Here is a 21,450-nt window from a genome sequence, read left to right as displayed (position 1 = left end):
AATAGTATGAACAGACAAATTAAAAAAATATTACCCAACCTCCAAACAGCATTTCATGCCTATCAGTAATGTGCATTCCTCAAATCGACTGCACTAACTCTATATCCTCATTTAGACAGACAATGATCCTCACATAGGTATCCTCGTTGCACTATATCTATACCCTTTTCAGTTCATTTCAGTTCTTTTGTTTTTGAGAACTTAGATTGCCGATGGAAGAAATTATTTTTATAGCAGTTGTCTTGAGCCAGAGAAACTTTCAGAGAAGATCAGGGTTCGTGCCGCAACGACTGTGAACTACTGCCAGTATATTCAATTTATGTAACAAACCCCAAAAAAGCCCTAACTCATAGTGCTGTATAGGCATGGGGTATGCACAGCCAACCCGAAACTTGGTGGATGGCCATCTCTATATTTTGACTTGGATAGAGCAAAGAACATAAAGACAGAATGACAAGAAATCAGTGGTAGTGAATTGTTAATAGCTGGAAAAGTGAAACAAAGCCAGATAGATGTTGGGCAAATCAAAAATTAACGCTGAAAATGGAACATGTTTAACTATTTAGCTGCCAGTGCTTTGAAGACTCGTGACTGCTTTTCCGTGGGCCTTCTTTTGTGTGTATCTCTCCCACTCTGCCGATGTCCGTCAAATGAAATACTCCAGGGAAGCAACAGCGAGAAAGCTGCATAGTTGTCTTCGCAGAATTTTAGTTTTATTTTACAGTTTAACTAGTGGGTATGCGATTTCATAAGAATGGGGAAAATCCCACAGATTATGCACAGGATATAAATAGAACACCTGACAGAGTTTCTGATGTGTGGAAGGTAATGCACAATCGGCTGCAGCATGTAAACGACGCTAATAGAGCAGACTGCCCACTCGTGGCTGACTAGAACATCCGCCGTGTGGGTTACAGCGACCATCCACCGTTCAATTTGCGACATGCAGCACGCTGCAGCATAGACACGGCTGGGCAACACATCAGCGCTCCACAGGATCTGTCATCTCAACCACATTCATGATGCATGAAAGCGAGCAGAATTCACAACCCATGTCAGGAATACATGGCGCCGAGGGCCACTCGCATCGAGAGGCTGGACTGGGACGCAGCCAGGTTGTTTGGGTTTTTAGGAGCGCCAGTTTTGTCCCCGCGTGTCAGTCATGCCTCTTCTCCGGAATGATAAATCACTGAAATGAACACACCTGCTACTCACGCGAGACGTCGCTGTACGCGAGAGGAAGTTGCGGGGTGTCTTTCAGGGCGCCATACTCCGCAAAACAAAATCTGCGCAAATTCATCGTTTGCATGAAGGACAGGTCGGGTGCTCGGAAACCCAGCGGAATACATAGCCTATTATCCTATGATGCGCAGTTGGACTGATCTTTAATAAATCATATGACAGGTTATCCTCTTCTTTGTTCCTGTTCACGAGGATCAATGAGGCGCTGCGCAGATTAACTGGATTTTATATGGACGGGATGGGCAGATAGAGGACAAACTGATGCCTATGAAAATTAAAACTTAGTGAACTCCAAGTGCAGCTCGCACATGTTTTCTTGTGACCAACGCTGCGCAGATTCTGCGCATGTCCATTGATTTGCAAAAACGTCCTCTCCATCATTCCCTTGTCGGAAAAGACATCTACAGTACCCACCGAACAGACATCCAACCCAATTTACTAGTTGCGCCGGATACGCTGATGTAATCGCTATTGCTGTGCTGTCGTTTTAAAAGATGTCATTTCAAATCATATCGTGCTAAAACAAGTTAATTTTTGCCACAAAGGAAAGCATTCTGTTCATAAACGTTCACATTATTAAAATGGGTTTGCTGAATCAGCAAAGCAAAGATGCTCAGAAATTGACTTGTTTTTGAAACACTTTCAAGAGAGAAATATGCTTTGTGCCACAATTAGGAGCAGCTATTGCTTGCCAGCTCAGCACAGAATAACTGTTGAGCTTTTCTCAAGAGATATTACTCTTTAAGTTTTTGGGTGTGCACCTATGTATGTGTTTTAATCATTTGTATTATTCCATTGCTAGCAAGCACTTCCCCTGACCCAAAGTCAATGAGCTGCATAATCGATAGCAAAAAAAAAACTGTTTAAATGCATTGACATGAAAATATGGACAATATGTAAAAGGCTTATATTTAAGTCTCTTTCTCTCGCTGTCTCAGCCTCAGAAGTGCTCAGCCTCAGGAGTGCCTTAGGGCTGACCTGCACTGGATGATGTCACAGTGGATGATGTCACAGTGGATTTCAGGGCCATGTCAGAGCCCTGTGTGAGACACCACAACAGCCCTCAGCATCCCTGTGCACCGCAAAGAGATCAGGATATCGCCTCCCGTTTCCTGACAGTTCCACCCCAAAGGCCTTGTGCTGTCGAATCTCAGCTTTGCCAGCTGGAATCCGGTCTATCTAATTTCCTGTCGCTCCGGTGCAACTTGACCTGGGATTGTTCTTGCGAGTCTGGTCCGCAGCAGCTAACAACTGGAATGAGTTACAGCGGAGACTGGAATGATGTAATTTTATCTGTTCCTGTTTCTATGTGTAAGGTCAAATCTCTGCTGACTGACTGCTTGTGCTTGTTGTCCGACGGCTTTGTATTGACTGTGTTGACAGTCTCTTGGTCCGATTGTTATTGAACATTGAAATGAATATGTATGTGGCCCCAGAAAACAGGAGCACTTTTTTTGAAAGAATTCTGCTCTTGCTGGATGTTATGAAAGATGTGTAACCATAGACCGTGATAAGAGGATCTGAACTGCTAAAAATGGAACATTTAACTGATCTTTCCTCACAAAATCCTGATTATTTTGAAAAGGAAGTGAAAAGAAATGATGTTTTCATTTTGTTCTTCTGTCGAGCTACATTCCATAAACATTATAAAACTCAGTTATTGATTTGGCAAAAAGTTCTTCACTGAAGGCTATGCAGAATATGGTAAGCGCTTCACAAGCCAGTGTGTTGTGTTGCCAGATTGTCAGGAATGAGACGTGTGGAGACTAGCAATGCTATTTTGAAGAAGAACGTAACTCAGCCAAAAACAATATCCATATTTATGAAGAGTCGTGGTATGTATTTCATTACAACAAGTAGACTGACTTCAGTAATTATCATTGTTATCATCAGTACCGCCCAGCTGTGGTTATGGGGTCATGCTGTGTGTGTTGGGTTGTGTTCTACCGTAGTTCTTAACTTTAGTTTGGACTTGGCTGTATCTGGTTTGTACAAAGCTGTAATTTGTACTCCCCAAGGTGTAACAGGATTAGCACAACAGCAGTTTCTGAGTGCTATTGTGATACAGGAATGTCCTAACTACACTGCAGATCAGACGATATGTTACTCTCAATGCCTAGTTGTGGAAATCATTCAACACTACTCATGGTAATAAAAAATAATTACCCAACCGGTACTGTCGAGAAATATCCCCATGAACCAGCTCCCGCTTTGTTGCAGTATTCTCAACTTTTTTTCTGATTATGAATTTCTATATTGGATTAAAAACTAAATGAAAACGTAAATAGAATTAGAAAAATCTATTTATTATTAATAACAAGTACTTTCCTTGAGACAAAACTGTAAGGTCCCTATGATAAACAGTAGGCGGCGCCCAATCCACTATATTTATTTATTGCCTCATATGAGAACGTGGCTCTGTAAAGTTTTATATGCAATTCTAATGTCAGGGTTTGACACGTTTTTGAAGATGTTCATTTGAGTTTCATCCCATTTCTTGGTCAGACCTCTTGAAAGACAATGATTACAACGAGACCTGTGCAATGCAGATGGGAATGCACGTGAATTAACGTGACAGCGAATCCCCACTCTTATGATTAGAGAACTTGGTTTATTACTGTATGCTTGCAGATTCAGATTCTATTGTCATATTTTTATGCATCGCTATACGTCAGAAAATAATCTGACGCAAATATGTAGTTACATGCTTATTCGGGTGCAGAAAATGCGATTCAAGTTACTTCGTTTGTCTTTTAAATAAACTAAGTACTTCGTTGGCTGTAGTCTCTCGAAATGATGTTATTTCGTTTTATTTGTCTCCAGATGTAGCAACCGTTGCAATCGTTTGGCATATGTCTGAGATTTTTTTTTCTTGCTGGTCTTGAAGTCATCGTAGTCCAGTACAGTACTCAAACTTCAAGGTGCAGTTTCGCCTGTTCGTAGCTAGGTGTCGTGAGAGAGTTTTGTGTTTAGCTCGGCTCGCACAACGATACTGTTGAGTAGTACAGGGAGTTGCATTTGTAAAACCACACGTTGGTAGAGGCAGCAAGCGGTTCTTGCACGCTGCAAGCCATATTAACACGCTCTGTCCACGCTCCTGCTATTTTCCTTGCTGGCTGAGAAGAGGAAGAGGGCGTTCTGGTTTTACACCTAGTCCTTCAGTTTTTTTATTTTTTATTTTTTAGGGGAAGGCAACGCAGAGCGGAATATTAGGGTCTTGTTCGTGGACTTGAGAAGCGATGTCGGAGTTTCTGGTGAATCTACTCGGAGAGCGGCTCGTCAACAGCGAGAAAGCCGAAGTAGATGTGCAGGCGCTGGGCAGCAAGCTGTCCTTGGTCGGGCTGTACTTCGGCTGCAGCCTAAATGGCCCCTGCAAACAGTTCAACGTCAGTCTGTGTGAGTTTTACAGCAAGTTCAAAAAATCATCAGAACACAAAGACAAACTGGAAATCGTCTTCATCTCATCCGATCAGGACCAGAAACATTGGCAGGACTTCTTACAAGAGATGCAATGGCCGGCGTTGCCTTTTAAAGACAAGCACAGAAAGGTAAGCCGAGAAACGGTGTGAATTGAGTAGGAAGTCCGAATTTTCCGTGGCATTTCGTGTATATGATGTCAATAGCTTTGCTCTCACAAGCTTGCAGTTTGTTGTGTCAACCAGCCATGGTTTTCTCTCTTCACTCCACACAGAAATAACTGAACTTGACTTTAGCAATTGGTAGGGTACAGGTAGTAAATTGCAGATGCTTTGTTCTGTCCTGTTTCGTTTGTGTATTTGCTTTCTCTCTTTGCAATAGCATTTGTTTTTAAGCATAGCAATCCGTTGTCTAAACACGCAAGTTGACATCGTTTTTGCTGTGTGTGTGTGTGTGTGTGTGTGTGTGTGTGTATGGGGGGGGGTATGGAGAGGGGGTCATTCAGTCTTAAGTAACAATCTTAAGGCTTGTTACAATCTGACACCGACACCGTGATTTATTCAGATGTTCAAACGGACGCATTAGAGTGCTTAATTGCAATAACTGATAGCAGTTATTGACCGTGTCCCATATGTAGAAGTATCTGTTAACGCACATCTTTCGGCCTCATAAAATTCTGTGTAATTCTGGAAATGCCTGAAGTGTTATAGTGAATATAATCTCTGCATGTATTGGCTCCCCGTTTTATGTTAAGACTTTTGTTACATTTATTTTTTCATATTTTGATTATATTACGCTAACACTGGTTAAAATGGCAAGTTACGTTACGTTTTTGGTGTCTGTAAAATATCTGGGGAATAGCACATGCATTGTCCTGGTTAATTGTAACGACCATTCTACCGTACACTTCCCTTTCCAGATGTGGGAAAAACTTCGCTGTCCATTTTATCAATTCAAACGTTTATCTTATTGTTTAAAGTTTATATTTTAAGACAACAAAGCTGCACCGGTTGGTTTCATAACGTGTCAACCAAAAGCAATCGCCCACACATACTGTATGCATATGTAGAAAGCTATTCTTATTTTAGCATTTTTCTTTATCTGTATCTTTGTGTTATTATGTATCTTATTGTCATTTAAATACTATTTCAATTGCTATTTCAGCACTGGACTTAAGTCCAAATCCTTGAATTAGACATGAAAGTAGATATTTAAATATAAATTCACTGGTAGAGCAGAGACATTCAATATTTATGAAAATATGACTTTTCATAAAGTGCAGTTGTGTGGTGCCTTTCAGATAATAATTTGACTTAATATAAGTTTTTAAAAGTGTAGGCAACATACCCACATAACAAAGTCAAAATATATTCATGTATGAATGAAATGAAATTCATTGGCAACGACTATGAATGATTTTTCTCCTTTCACAAGGATTGGTCCAGTCAGCAGTGTTTCCCGGAGGTGACAGGGATACCATGCAAATTACACTATAACGTTCATGTCTTGAAGCAGTATCCACCAGTGCCTGTTGATGTTGACTTAGATGGCTGTTTATTTGGCCCATTCCTGATTTTTTCCAGCACAAAATAAAATAATACCGATATCACAGTGTTCCTTCCCTTCAGATGTAAATGTTATGGTTTGTATGTTTTAGGTGTTAGAGTGCAGGAATGGGGTATTTTAAGTTGTTAAGGGGGGCTGTGGTTGATAACCTGTGATCTGCTAGGAATCTGTTGTGCTGACGGGGTCAATACCTGGTGTAAAAGAGCGTGCTGCAGCAGGTAGCAAATTGCCCTCAAGATGTCACCTCGCAAGGTCAATGGATTCATTTATTGGTTACTTCCACACCCCGCAATAACCATAAATGGGTTTCCGAGGGCCTTACAGCAATAAATTATTTTACTCTACCTTTTTTTGTGTGTGCATGCATGCAGATAACTAGTGAAATTCAATTGGATGTTTCAGGTAGAAGCACTTGAAAAGGAAAATTATGCTTTGAAATGGTATCTTGCCTTCCCGTTAGCCGTTTTAATTATGATAAATGGATGATAAAAAGATACAGCTGTTCATAATTCTTGCTTGGAAATAAGAGTTGAAGTCACATTTTCTTAAGCTGTTGGTATGCAACTAGCTTCATGTCAAATGAGGCTGCCAATTTGTGTCTTGACAAGAGGCTTTTATCAGCTCATATCTATCTATGCACATCTGTATCTGTCATATATATGTATATTTATATATATGTGTGTGTAGTTTGTTCAGTATTTATTCGGTATGAATTTGCATTGCCATGGTATCCAGATTACAGTATAATGTTCTTACACTTTTAAGTAGGAAAAAATGATGCACTACATATTTTTTCCAGTTATACTATTTTTTTTTTTCCTTTTAAATCAGTGGTATGCATACATATCGGGTAATGTATTTATAATATGAAAGGGACTAACACTGGTCTAGTAAGGCTTCTGCATAAGCGTCTATGCTTGGCTTTCTGTGTTAGCCCCCTGCAATCAAAGTGCTGAATAACATGTTTGCCCACGGCAGGAATTCCATTTATATAAGATGCACAATGCACATCTAATCTCACAAAGATGGTGTGTTGCAGGAATTCACAATGTGATGCTTTTGTGCTTGTGCATGCACATGCGAAAGTTGGAGAGGTTTAGGGGTTGGGGGCGGGTGAGTATATATGGGTCCGCGTATGTTTTCAGTGAAGAAAGGAGTATAATGTTATTTCATTGGGAGAGTGCCTTATCCATGCCTTGCCCCTGTGCCTCTGTGGTTTGATTGTACCGCTCCATACTCTGAAGGCCTACAATAACCCAGTGCAACCCCTCAACCCACAGGAGAAACAGAAATCAATATTCCGTGGTGAGACCCGTTTGACAACTTGCCTTGTCTCATATTTTGCTGTAAGCCATCTGTAAAACAGCACAAGTTCAGCGCAGTTTTTCAGGACTAGGGGGTGGAGAAGATTTTTCCAAATGGGCAGGCGTTAACTGATTCATACCAGGCTTGGCTGACTTTAAGTTGTTCGGGGACGGCTTTTTGAATGGAAGTATTCTTTACATTTGCTCAACACGGTTGGCGCACGGGGCCTGTAAAAATGGCTCTGTAAGGACTTTTTATTTGGAATGTCATGAGTGGTATTAACATGGTTGGATCTGACCTCTGACAAGCATGAGCGTTTTGTATATGGTGAATAGGGCAATATCAAAGTTTCTGACATCATTCTGTTAGTTATCATATCTGCGGATAATAATGAAAAGTTCTCAAATATGTCACGAAAATGGTTGAATGCCATACGTGTGCCACCTTTTACTCCACAATCCCACCATCCCCTGTGGTCCTTCCCTTCAGTCACTAAACGATGTGCTTTACTTTTTATGAACTGGGACAGAATTCCCTCCAGAACAGACTTTTCTGTTCATGAAAGAATATGAGCAGGGACGTGGGGAGCAGTGTTCCCCTCTACTGTTTTTTTTTATGGCTCTGGTATGATTTAGATTATATAAAGGCCCTGTTAATGCGTTGCAGATTCTCAGTGATGTTGTGTGTGTTGCAGCAGTATCTAATCCAGGTGTGAAGAATGGCCAGAGAGGGCTTAATTTATGTATGGCATTTGAAAATCCGATATATCAAGGCATGGGGGGGGGAAATAGATGTTAGACTGTTTGGTTTCACTGTTTGGATTAAATGTTAGCTGTTTGCTTGCCCTCGAGGTACTTGACGTAGCTTTCCTTTTGAACTACATTTCCCAGCATGCAGATGCAGATTGCGCTATTCCTACTACCTGTCCGGTCACTGGAGGTGAAACACTTTTTTTTTGAAAAATGAGACTACCAAAACCCAACAACAGAGGAATCGCTGAGTCATGCTTTTTGTCTGCTCTTTTTAATGAGTATGGGCAAAGTCACGTTACGGCCGCGTGCCGCCACTGCTAAACTTTTGGAAGTGTAAGGTAGTTCAGTGTGCAACAACAAAGGCCCCTGTGCTTTGTTTTTAAGCAATAAGTAGTGTAAAAAAAGAGAACAATATATAGGCAAAGATTATAGCAATGAGTTTTTTTTTTAAACTAAAGTTAAACTATTTAAACTTTTACATCAGTATTGAAAAAAGTAGAACACTGAGTACATTCTTACGTCTTCTTTGTATATATCTATTATTTATAACCCACTGTAAGCAATGTGGACTACAGTACTTCATTCCCAGAATGCATTTGATACAGAATTCATTTACTAATCCACCTCCACAGTATAGGGCCAGAGTTTGAATGTCTGTGATTCTCTGCCTATTACCACTAAGTGTCTGGATTGTCATTGCAAACCGATTGGAACCCATTGGAATTCTGGTGTGGATGGCCTTTGATGGAATGTGGAGTGGGAGAGGGAGTGGGAATGGGGATGAACGGGGGTGGGGGCAGTGACATCACGGCGTGTTCTCTTGAAGTTCTTTAACACAGAACGTGTTTCTGTGTCAGTGCGCGCATACACGCGTGTGTGTCGTCCTCATTGCCTCGGAACTGTGAGGCACAACACCGTTCACTGTGATGAATGGAGAGCGCAGGGTCAAGCTGTAACATGTCTGGTGCGTTTGGTTAAAGGGGGAGGGGGGGGGGGGGGGGCACAGTAAGTGTCCAGGAGTGGCACTGAAAACCAGCTGCCTTTTAAGGCAGAAATCTGTGGCGTGCAGGAATGAGTGTCTGTGCAGAATCTCGTGAGGAGGCAGACACAGTTGGATGCTTTCTGAATCTCTGCCACTCCTGCTGGGACTGCCTCTCCACAGGGCTCTGCCCAGGAGACCATCAACCCAGCCACTCGCTGTGGCGTGGTATTATAGCACTGGACTCTTAGGGTTTGATTTGAGAGTCACGGGGAGGTTTCTTTACTAAGATCCTGCTGCCAAATTGAGAGGTTGGACAGAGGGGGCTGCATGTTCTCCTTTAATGAGTGTTTATGGAAGGGGACACAGGAAGGAGAAGTTTCAGACGGACACATCGGCCGTTAGAGAGAGGGTATTGCTCTCATTCTCTCTGTCTCTCCTTTTTTCCTCTTCTTAATCTGTCCTCCCTCATCATTCACAGCGCTGAGAATTGTCTAATGTAATCAAGCAGAGGCGAGCTTGAAATGCAGGAGCGCAAAACTGGCAGCGTTAACTCTATCAGCGCCACGGCGCCGACCTGTAAAACGTTTCTGCGCTCTGTTGCTGAGCTTTATTGCTGAGTGGTTTTGCAGAAAACCTCATTGACCTTTGCGCATGGAGCTGAGGGAATGGGAGGCATTTATACGGTTTTTATATTTAGACTGATTGCTTGCTTTTAATGTGGACGCAGACGAGAATAGGGATGCCACGTAACGGCAGCAGGCGGAGGACCGTTGCTCCTTTTTGGAGAAGCTGGCAGTGTGAGAGTAAAAAACATTACTCTGCGACAGACATGATTTCATTTTGTCCTCTTCTAAGGCCTGCAGACGCCGTTCATATCCGTCCCATTTTTCACTTCCCGTATTATTTTTATTAATAGATACTTTCCAGCCTTGTTTTTGGCACGAGAGGAAGGATCTCTGATGATCTAGGCTCCCCACTCAATTTCCCTGTTGCGGGGACCTCTGATCAGCAGGCGCGTGTAGGGAGAGGCGTGACCGGGAGCCAGCGGCGTCTTGGTTGGCATGGCGTTACAAGGGGAAGTAAGAGCTGAAGAAGGAGTCTGCACATGACCCACTTCAGTCACAGCTTTTAGCGCATCTCTGCAAACTGCAGCCCTGCCGGCATCAGAGGGTAACCTCAGAAAAGTCTCTCTGATAACCCTTTGTCAAACAAAAATGCAATGTGTTTTAATGTAACATCAAAATGCGCAAGAATATTTTCAGCATTTATCAAATCATTTTGCACGCATTACATATATATATATACATATGCACTTTTGAAAATCAGAACATGTCGTGTATCTGACTAACGTCTTGTATTTTTACATCTCTAGTACTCGTACTCTCACCCCCAGCAGCTGTGGCTCTTAACGAAATGCACGTGCTGAAAGTGAACAGTGTGCTCTTGTTACATTTGGACCTGCCTTAATGCTGGCTGGCAGCGGGGAGTCATTGATCAGATGAAAACTGCAGCCTCCCCTCCTTATTGCACAATAAAGGCCTCTGTCTTTGCGGAGAGGAAGGTGTTGCTCTGGCTTTGTTCGGGTGCCCTGTTTCAGTTAGACTAATAATCACAGAGCTATTTTGCAATAACCTCAAGTGTCAAAGGAGCGCTTCAGTTACACACAAAAAAAAAAAAAACAAGGATTTGACTTAAGTGTTCCTGATGCCAATTTCTTCATGTGTATTTTGTTGTTGCAGAACCGCATAGCTTGAGCAAAGGATGATTGTCATTAACATGTCAGCTGTTTCTATAAATCCTCACTGTAATGATGTACACCTAGATTTCTTTTTTTTTTGTGGAGCACTTTCCCATTTCATTTTATTGCATAGTAGGTGTGTCTCTCTTTGTGTTGTCTTTGAAATCAGTAGCAGCAAAAAATTGTTACAAAGGGTCAGAGGTTTTCATACAGCTCTGGTCCATGCAGGTATTCCGCCCTCCCTCTGTTCTTGACTGTTCCTGCTTTATGAAAGTATTTCTTTCTCTCTGCTTAGATGTATTTTGCCCTTTGATTTTTCTTTTATACCATGAGGGAAAAAAAGTAGGCGCAGCATTCTCTCTGAGAGAAAACAGGGTCATGGAGTATGGCACACAAAAGTGTAGTTTGTGACACTGTTGCTGTAGGATTATTTAATTGGCACCTCCTGTCCTAGCCCATCCCAGAACTCCACCATGCTTCTGATTACTAAAGATCTCCTCTGGTTATTCTCTTTCTACCCTCAGCATGGGCAAACATGTCTGCAATGTTCCCGTATCACAGCTGGATACCCACTAGCTTCCTTTCTCTATGGGCTGCTGTCCCATTGTGAGTGAGGGAGTAATGCAAGAGGAATTCTCGTGGAAACCATAAAGGAGAAAAGTCCAAATGGTCTGATTGGCTGTAAGTGGATGTGCCAGCGGTCCTAGCCTCAGTAAGAGGGCAGGTTTTTTTTTTTTCCTGTTATAAGCAGCTTCAGCCCTTCCCTTCTCTCAAAGCCGCACGGATCACTGACATGACGTGAGACACTGGCCACTGGCCGCATGGCTCTGACCAGCGAACTGCTGTGGCTGCCATTCACCGGGCAAACTGAGCCATAGGGATGTGTTTTTCCTGGTCCTCTGTGTGTCTCTGGGTAATCGCTGCAGTGTTGAGTTACTGACTCATGCAGCACCGCGGTTAAGGATATAATTTCCCACGGCAGAATGACGTTAGAGGCCGAGGTTCTGCTGCGGCCCTCCAATCGGCACAATGCATGATTCATAAGGTTGCGTATTTTATTCCAAAGCGAGCCCAATTAACAGTCACCAAGTGCATGCAGAGTGTCTGTCCAAAGAATGCTTTTTTTTTTTATTTTGTCCACAGTGCAGATATTGACCATTTTAATTTAATTTAATTGGCAGCAAATTTCCAAGGATGCTGTGGTTGAGTTTTTTAATACGGAAATATGAGGGTACAACAGTGAGATGAGGAAAAAAGATTTTGTTTGTATTTCTGAGGGGGGAAAAAAAACAATGGAGGAAATAAATCAGAAAATGAAACATTTGGATGGTTTTTCAATCTGTGACAGTATTTTCAGCATGAATCCTGTGCTCTCCCTCTGAGCTTCTCTTGCACCTCCTCTCTTTAAGAAGTTTTACGGGGGGTGGGGGGGGGGGGGGGGGGGGGGGGGGGGGGGGGGGGGGGGGGGTCGTGTCCCTCCCTGCTTCTAATTGCTCCCAACTGCCTTTCTGCAGCCATTTCCCGAGTCGCAGCTCCGTACTTACTCCAAAACCCAGGGACGTTTCGCCACAGAGAGATGCCATCTTGTTTTCTTTTGCTTTTCCACGTAATTGAGTGTAACACGTACAATTTCCAAGTTCCCCCAGCCATGCTTTCTTATCACGTTTTCTTCCCCCCCCCCCCCCCCTCCCCCAGTGTTGCAAAATTGAACTAAACAGGAGTGGAGTGAAACTTCATAGATGGAGGAATGCATAGATATACGTAGATGTACTGGAAAACAGACAGTCAGACAGATGGAAAGGCAGCGACTACAGCCAAGTGGGAAGACGAGGAAAGTTCCTGAAACGCCACTCAGACCTCAGTGTGTGCTCTCTCTCGAACCGCAGGCTCCTGCTGGCCCGCTTTTCTGTCTAGCGCCTGGTGTGGTTTCTCTGGCCACTTCTTTTTATGAGATGCCTGAGGTCACGTTATGGATCTTCTCTTAGAGGGGAAGAAAGAAAAAAAAAAAAACCCCCAGTGTGGCTAGTCCTGTGGAAGCACTCAGTGACCTTCTCGCTGTCCCCATCCAACTCTTTGTGCTTCAGTGGTCCAGGATAATTTTACTCATCACACCATCAATTAATGACTGCCATCTCCCTCTGTGAAATAACACTTCTGTATCAGACACTTGCTGAACTTTGGAACCAGGCACAAAGGTTGGTTTGTTTGTGTACTCACTCCTGTTTTATTTCCCCACAGGGAAATTAAGCGCGACTGTGGATGTGTTTGATCTCTTGAGTCGTTTAATCGCGGTGACAGACTTTAGTGTACCACTTCTCTAAAAATAAAAAGGCTGCCTGTCATGAGAAGGAATAAGCGAATAAGCAGTCAAGTGTACTGACAATGCTCATAAGTGTCTGTTCATTGATGCTTAGGGGAAGAAATCCACCCTATATGAAAGCAGGCTTATCTAATGTGTTTTTATTTCTTTGTTCCCCTTTTTTCCTCCTGAGCCAGCTGGCACTTCATATATTTCTTGACGCCCTGTCTTCGTCAGGGGGAAGTCTTGCCCCGGCGTCGGACAGTGACTGTGCTGACTGTATGCGCAGTGTGCCGGCTCAGCCCTGCGGCTGCTCCTGAGTCTGCGTCTGAGCTGGGGAAGAGCAGCGTGGCAGGAATGTCTCAGCTGTCTGCGCCTGGCTGCCCGGCTCGCAGCTTACTCTGCACAGTAGCACAAGCCCCGCAGTCTGTCTGCCCGCGTTGCCCGGGTGCTCGGGCGAAATAAGGGGTGGGGATCCGCTGTGCCCAGATCTGAATGACATCACGCTTAGCACAGCATGACCGAGGCAGGCCTGCAGAAAACCTCTCTGACAGCAAAGCACACAGACTGCCAGAGGCTTGTGAGAGATTGGCAGCAGAGGACAATTGAAGATGTGCTGGGCTGGTTATTGCTATTGCGGTGTTAATAGTCTCCCCTGCCATTTTTCGATCAATTTTCAGTGGATGTTGCCTTTGTCACGGTTATGGTTTGACAGGGAAACCCAGTCCTTTGGTAATATTTTCTTCATTCCTTTCTCTCGTTTTCAAACAGTTGCAGTTGTCAGGTGTGCCACATTGGGTCGCGTCAGCGGGATTACTGGGTGTTGGTTTCTGTGGTAACGGCACAGAATTGGCCTGTCGATTCAGGGAAATCGGATCAATTTTTTTTAGAATTTCAATAGCTTTCATTTTCCCTTTGATTCATTGAAACGATAAACACGTCTCTGAAAACGTCTGCAGTTAACCAGTTTTTTCCGCATGAAATGTTTGGCAGAGGGGAGTGGTTGGGGAATAAGAGGATGAGAAATGCATTCAAACTGCTCCTCCATCTGGGAGGGAGTTGGGGGGGGGGGGGGGGGGGGGGGGTAGGGCGGGGGGGAGTGCTGTAGAAACACTGGCATCCCTAAAGCAGGCTTGGACCCCTGAGACCAAGCTCTCGCTGTGAGCTGTGGGATTTGGGCCTGCGCCCCTGTGGAACTTAGACAGCACGCAAGGAAGGGATTTGCAAGATGCCTCCCCTCAGAGCCGCATGTTTGAATATTGGGAGTCGGGATCCAGCGGCCTCCGTTCACAGTGACTCGCTGCGCGCTGCATTACTTGTTGGCCGTGTTTGTCACTGCAGAATCAGCGCTGCACTGCTGCCATGGTCCAGGGCCTTTGCTTGGCTTGAAGGTTGCTTACAGAGCAAGGTTATCTAAAGGTTAGTCTTTTTACCCAGAGCTTTGAGAATTGGTAAATTACCTCCCGCTGAGTTCTCTGACAGTTGGAACAAATGCATCAGGTTTCAGCTGCAGCAGATTGAGCCACTCAAGGGGCCATGAATTTGGGTTTGAGCCATGCTGCTATGCCGGCTCCATCTCAGGAGGCTTAGAACCAATTAGCACCCTCCCCTCAAAGGCTCCAGGAAGGACTGGTCCCCCTGCTTCCCTGCTTCCAGTTCTAGAGACACCCCCTCCCTTTCAAGGGGGCTCATCTCTACACGTGTCTTTTAACCTCCTTGACCCCCTCTAATGGCCTGCCCCCCCTCTGCGCTCTTCTGGCCGAGGATTAAAACAACACCCCCCCCCCCCCCCTTTAGTTTAGGGGTGCTTTATGGTGCTGTCTTCCGCTCCTGCAGGTTCCCAAAGCAGATGTGAGAGTCGGAGGGGGGTCCGCGCTAATCGCCAGCGCCTGGTAACGAGGGACTGGAGGAGCTGGCGTGTGCCTAATGAGATTGGCTTGCATCAGATTGCATGTCCCAGCCCTCAGAAAGCCTGCATGGTGGCGATCGGAGGCTGTGAGGCACTGGACCGGTGCAACCTGTGCATTGTTTGTCCTTAGCTTTCCAAGAAGCCCAAATGCAACATTTCTCAGCTGTTGATGCCCTCATGCTCAGCAGGGACCGGTCTCCTTGAGGCTGGTCTCCATCTGCCTCTAAGAATTTGCATTGCTTTCTAAATATGCACGTATGGACTGAGCACATCTGAGGCCGGTAAAAATGCCAGAGATCAGGGAAGCAGGGAAATCTGTACCTGGAACTCTTTCTGGCAAACCTGGAGAGTGGTGACCATCTCTGATCGTGGTAAGGATGGTGAGGTAAATGCACACTAGTGTGGGATGCGGAAAGATGGCTCCTGCTGACCTGAATTGGGTGATTGGGTGGGTGCTGTGAGAATCTCCCTGGGTGCAGTATGACACACTGGACAGCTCGGAGCTGTATACGTTTTCTACCCTCCTCATCCTTCAACAAATCTCTGATGTGTGTAATCACAACGGAAAACCGGTTTACTGCACCAGAGCCTTATGGATGCAGATATGGTTTAGGGCCTAAATTTGTATTACTTTGTATGTCATTTCACCGTGCACATGATCAGGCAAATAGACACAATATATAGGTCACTGCTGCTGTTAACAGCTTTTCAATGTTTGCACCATCTCCATCTGTCTTTCATTGACCTCATTATAAACAATCCATGTGGCTTGGACACACAACCCATACACAAACCACAGCCTCAGCCTATATCTTAGGGTTAAGTCAGTCTTCATCTCAAGGTCAAGATGGCTGTTTCTCAGTGTTAACTCAGCCTATTTTTTCAGGGCTACCTTAGCCTGTTTATCAGGGTTAGGTAAATCTTAACCTCAGCGTTAACTCGGCCTGTATCTCAGGTATAACTCGGGCTGTATCTCAGGGCTAACTTGGCCAATGCAGAGCTGTATTCCCAGGGTATTCCAGGAGACGTACTGGCCCTCCTGCGGCCTCCTCTCCACTGCACTCCAGCAAAGCTGAAAGCGGGGGAACTTCAGCTCTTAAGGAGAATTGGAACTCCAATCTCCGGTGTGAACTGCAGCTGTGAGCCTTTTTTTTGTGTTATGAGAAATGGGTTCCGTGTGATTGCATTCTAATGCCATGGCTCGGAACCTGCGGGATTGTACGGACTCAAGGCAAGAGAGCGGGACCAAATGAGACCCTGAGAGGGAGGAGGGCGGGGGTGGTTGAACAAAAGCGACTGGGGAGGGAAAAGAGAGAGGCTGTATGAGAAGAGTAATAGATGGGGGGGGGGGGGGGTACACACAGGCCATTGATTGATGAGCAGACAGAGTGATAGAAGTGGGAGACACTGATGGAGGAGTAGTGTTGAGAGTGTCAGTGAGATTGTTAAAGAGAGAGAGGGAGCGTGCAGTAGGGGAGTCCTAACCTCACATACCAGACGTGCCTGCTGGCTTTCCCTGCCAACAGTGAGATAATGATATGGATCAGGCAGCGAATCAAAACGGCACACAGGGATCTCTTAGCCCAATCAAAGTGTGGTTGGCATCTGTCCAGATTTCATGTTTCTTAACTGAAAAGTAAGATCACATGAAAATGCCACCTAAAAAACTTCCCTGGCTTCTCTGCAGTTGCTTCTAACTGGCAATTGTGCCACACTGATGTCTGGTCCCTTGGACATATCTGCTAGCATGCATTCCACTCTGACAATGAAGCCCTTACAACTCCTTTCTCTTAAATCACCAGTCACAATGTGAGACTTGTTTGCAGTTTGCTCATTGCTGGCAAAAAGTTGACATACATACGGCCTGAAAATCCAATCATTTTAGTGGTATGCCCACTGAAATTCATAACAAAGGAGCAAGTGTCCCGAAAAGGAAATTTGTGCCCCATACAAAGGAGAAACTGACAAAACTGACCAAAAAAATTTGCAACAGTGGGTTTCACAATTGTTATTGAATTCCAGAAAGATTTGTGGTCCGTCACAAATGTTGCATGCTGACTTGGTAGTTTGAGATGGTTGCTGTGTGGAAATAGAAACTATAGTACACTGTACTAGCTAGTTAGCTATCACAATTCAGTCACAATATCATTGTGATACGCTGCTATATTTGTAGTTAGCTAGCTAGCTACTAAGCCACATATACTACTACCATATATACTACGTCAGCTGGTGAGCATATCTTTCTAGCTAAACTTCTCTGACTTTGTTTACATAAAATATGTCTTCACACTCTGCCCTCACATTCACTGTGTGAATCATTGCCTTGCCTCAGATCCAGGCCGTCATGTGATCATTTGATTACTATGATTATGGAGATAACTAACTGGTAAGTGGGTGTTACCGGCACTGTTGCTGCAAATGAAGGCCTTGGGTGGTAATAATAGTGGCAGGACGTCACCAGGAACTGTCATTCATGACGTACAGCTGGGAAGCAGGGTTAAGGGAAGCCCTGAGACTGTCATGGCTTGTGGAGTGACAGGCACACAGCTGAACATAGGGTTATATTTCTGTGTGTGTGTTTGTGTCTGTGAGAAGTTGTGTGAGAGTGTCTGTGTGTGTGTGTGTGTGTGTGTGTGTGTGTGTGTGTGTGTGTGTGTGTGTGTGTGTCTGTGAGAGTGTGTGTGGGAGTCTGTGTGAAAGTGTGTGTGTGTGTGTGTGTTTATGTGTGTCTGTTAGAGTGTGTGAGAGTGCGTGTGGGAGTCTGTGTGAAAGTGTCTGTGTGTGTGTGTTCATGCATGCATGTAGGCTCAAGTACTGCACAAAAAGCGCACTGCTGCACCTCTGTATTGTTAGCGTCTGTGTGTAACAGAGCGCTACACTGCCATGCTGAATAGCCTTCTCCATTGTAATGTAAAACTGCTAGTGTTTGCAGTGAAGCGGTGTGATCCTCTCGGCCTCCAAGCCTGCACCTGTGCCCCCACTTACTCTCCCCCCGGAGCAGGGGGGCAGGGAACAGGAAGGGTCAGCTGAAGGTCCACTGATGAATACAGGTTTGGCACCAGTGTGTGCCAAGAGCTTTTAATAGGTGTTTTGTTGAAGCAAGGTCTTAATGCCCTTTTTTTTAGTAACATGTTTCTCAGTGAACAGATGCTTCCGGTAAGCTTTACAGTATCAGCCCCATTAGGATGGCATCATCTGTGCCAGCACAGTAATGTCAGTATTCCCAGAAATGGCTACATTTTGTTTTGGAACATTTCCGCCCCGCGGGAGAAAGGGGCGATGAGATTTCCTGCCTGGCGAGGTGGGAGGTTGAGACCAGGTGGTCCAGAGTGAGCAGGGGTTGATGGGTCGCGTGGACTCGGCAAGCCTCACTTCAGTACCCTATCCAAGGCCAGATTGTTGATCAGCGCCGCCAGATGTGCCGTGTCTGTCCCCCAGAGAACCCTGGGCCCTCTCCGGCCAGCGGCTCCCTGCACCTCTTTCATACTCCGCTGTTTTCCTGCAGGGTAGCAGGCACGGCCTCACACTGTCTGCCCTGGCGGGAACTTCCTACACCTTTTGACTTTAGCAACACAGCATTTTTATAGTCTAATGTGCATGGGAAAGGAATATGACCAGAGATGCATTGCATTACATTATTGTCATTTAGCAGATGCTCTTATCCAGAGTGACCTGCATATGTTACAATTTTTACATTATCCATTTATACAGCTGGATATTTACTGAGTCAGATGTGGGTCAGTAGAACCGGCAACCTTTAGGTTAGGTTACAAGCCCTGCTCCTTACCACTATGCTACACTCCCACCCCTGCATGGCTACAGCATTGAAAGGGCTTTTCCACGTAAATCTTTTCTGTCCAATATGGTGTCTTGAGTGGCCCTACCACGCATGGCAAAGGCACAGTTGCAGCATGGTTATCGTGGTGATGTTGGTGGGCAGGTCCAGCATGGTCGCTGTGGTGATGTTGGTGGGCTGGTCCAGCATGGTCGCCGTGGTGATGTTGGTGGGCTGGTGCAGCATCCGCACGTCTGTGACTCCCAACGCCGCCGGCCTGGACAGCGTCCCTGCAGCTTTAAGAGTGGGGGGAGGAGCTGGCACAGGGAAACAGAAGATTGACTGTGGACTCTTAAAAGGGGATGTATTGTTTGAAGTGTCTCTCTGTTGCTGCCAAGTGCTAGTTGTTCCCCCCCTTTCCCCCCCATTACATCTGATTGAGGGGTCATTTAAGAGGAAATATGCAGTAAAAAAGCCAGAAACAATTTTAGGCCACGAGGGAGGAGGGGGCCGGGGTGGTGTAGTTGACAGACACAGTAAAAATGCATACCCAGCTAGGTGGAGGTCATGTAGGGAGGGTTGGGCGTAAAAGATTGGGGGATGTGATTAACACACTTAGGAAGTCGCGAGTGTGGAGGGGAGAGCAGAAGCGAGTCGGCTGCCTGGATCTGATCAGCAGGGACAGCGAAGAGAAAAGCTTTGAATTGTGTTTCCTGGAAGGATTGATGATGTCATACCTCCCACAGAGGAGTTTTTTTTTTTTTTTTTTTTTCTTTTTTCATATTTCAAAAATTCTCCGTGCTTTTCGCGTCCCCCTTTTTTTTTAATTCTCTGTGCTTTTCCCTGTGCACGCATCCAACTCCAGTCCACCCCGTTTCATCTCGTATTTCACAGTCCAGCCTGCTGCCAAACAGAGTATCTGGCCTGTCCCCGCAGATCAGGTTATTTCAGACCGGAACAGAGAAGCGGTCTGTGCAGGGCTCAGAGGGAAGGCAAGAAGGGCTCCCGTGTGGCAGCAGCCTCTTGCCTAACAGTTAGACTAATATGCAATCACGCTGCACCGCAGTGCATTGAGAACTAATGAACTGGAGATATTGCTGTATGTTAACAGGTTGGCTCTTGTGTTCAGCCTCCTCTCTCTCTCTCTCTCTTTTTCTTGGACTTATCTGGGAAAACAGCAGGGTGCTGTTATTACTGTGCTTATCCTTTTGTCATTAAGATTACAGATGTTACAATGGAATTCTTGAAATGCCAAAAATTTGAATGTAGGTATGCTGTTTTCATTCTAAATGTTTATAATACTGTGGATCACATGTCCTCTGGCAGCAAAGAAATCCTCCAGTCCACTCTCAGTTGATGTATGTACTCCCTCCCTGTCAGATGGGCAAGAAGGAAGGGTCTTTTGGTTGATTCTATATTCCATCTAATCTAGTGGCAATAATCTACTGCAAATTTTTTAACTACAGCCATATCATAAAAAATTGAAAAGCTTTAGATAAACAATGATGGTTTACAGCCTTATTACTTTTCTGGTTTTAACTTATGCAACATTTAGGATAAAATTTTATTCCATAGGTATGTATGCTAAACTGATTTTGTTTTAATTGATTTGATTTAACATTTTTATCACCTTTCTTTTCAGCTGTTCATACTTTAAAAATAATTAGAGGTCTTGCTTGTGAGTGTGTGTGTGTGTGCGTGACCGTGTGTGTTGCACAGGTGGGAAACCAGGTTATGGGAGAGACTGATGTGCCTTGTGGAATGACAGGCACACAGCTGAACAGAGGGATATATGTATGTCTGTTTTTCGTGTGCGTGTGTTTGTGCGTGTGTGGGTGTGTGTGCACGTCTGCTTGTGCGTGTGTGTGTACGTGTGCGTGTGTGTGTGCGTGTGTGGGTGGGTGTGTGCGCACGTGCGTGCGCGTGCGTGTGTGCGTGTACGTGTGTGTGTGTGTGTGTGTGCATGTGTGTGGGTGTGTGTGTGCGCACGTGCATGCGTGTGTGTGTGTGCACGTGCGTGTGTGTGTGTGTGTGTGTGTGTGTGTGTGTGTGTGTGCGTGCATTGGCCGTATTCTCCATGTTCTGTGGCAATCCTTGTGGTGGGTGATTGTGGAAGCCTCACGGGTCACATTCAGGTCTTTGGAGGCTGCCTTGAAGTGAGTGGTGGGTTTGGGTTTGAAAGTACCACTTGGCGGTGGGAATGGGGTTACAGCCAAAAGGGTATTATGGTTTAGGCCTGGCATTGGGTGTTAAAATGAGAATTGAGCTTGAAGTCCTTAACAGTATAATAACAGGGGCAGAAAGCCCAAAGGCAAGTGAAGCGTTCGCTCTTTGCTTTGTGTTTCTGGCTAGGCAAAATCCCTTGTGGTTTGGCTACCTGTGGGGGTCATGTAGCTCTTCTGCCAAAACTGAGGTTGCACTGAGGGTGTGGTAAAAGGGTGATTGACAGCTGGGTGTGGCCCATC

At 45.0% G+C, this 21,450-nt stretch overlaps 1 protein-coding gene across 1 annotated transcript in view; it reads left to right on the top strand.

Annotated features, from left to right (window-relative positions):
* Positions 1-4,275: 4,275 nt before the first annotated feature.
* Positions 4,276-21,450, top strand: part of LOC118775412 (nucleoredoxin-like) — a 51,410-nt gene continuing 34,235 nt past the window's right edge. Inside the window, exon 1 of the mRNA XM_036525318.1 lies at positions 4,276-4,790. Coding sequence (XP_036381211.1) covers positions 4,482-4,790 — 309 coding nt within the window. The 5' untranslated portion in view covers positions 4,276-4,481. The remainder of the gene's footprint in view (positions 4,791-21,450) is intronic.

The sequence above is a fragment of the Megalops cyprinoides genome, chromosome 3 (assembly GCF_013368585.1).
Source record: "Megalops cyprinoides isolate fMegCyp1 chromosome 3, fMegCyp1.pri, whole genome shotgun sequence".
Taxonomy (NCBI): Eukaryota; Metazoa; Chordata; class Actinopteri; order Elopiformes; family Megalopidae; genus Megalops; species Megalops cyprinoides.
The sequence above is the reverse complement of the archived record's forward strand: the minus strand, read 5'-3'. Positions and strand labels throughout refer to the sequence as shown.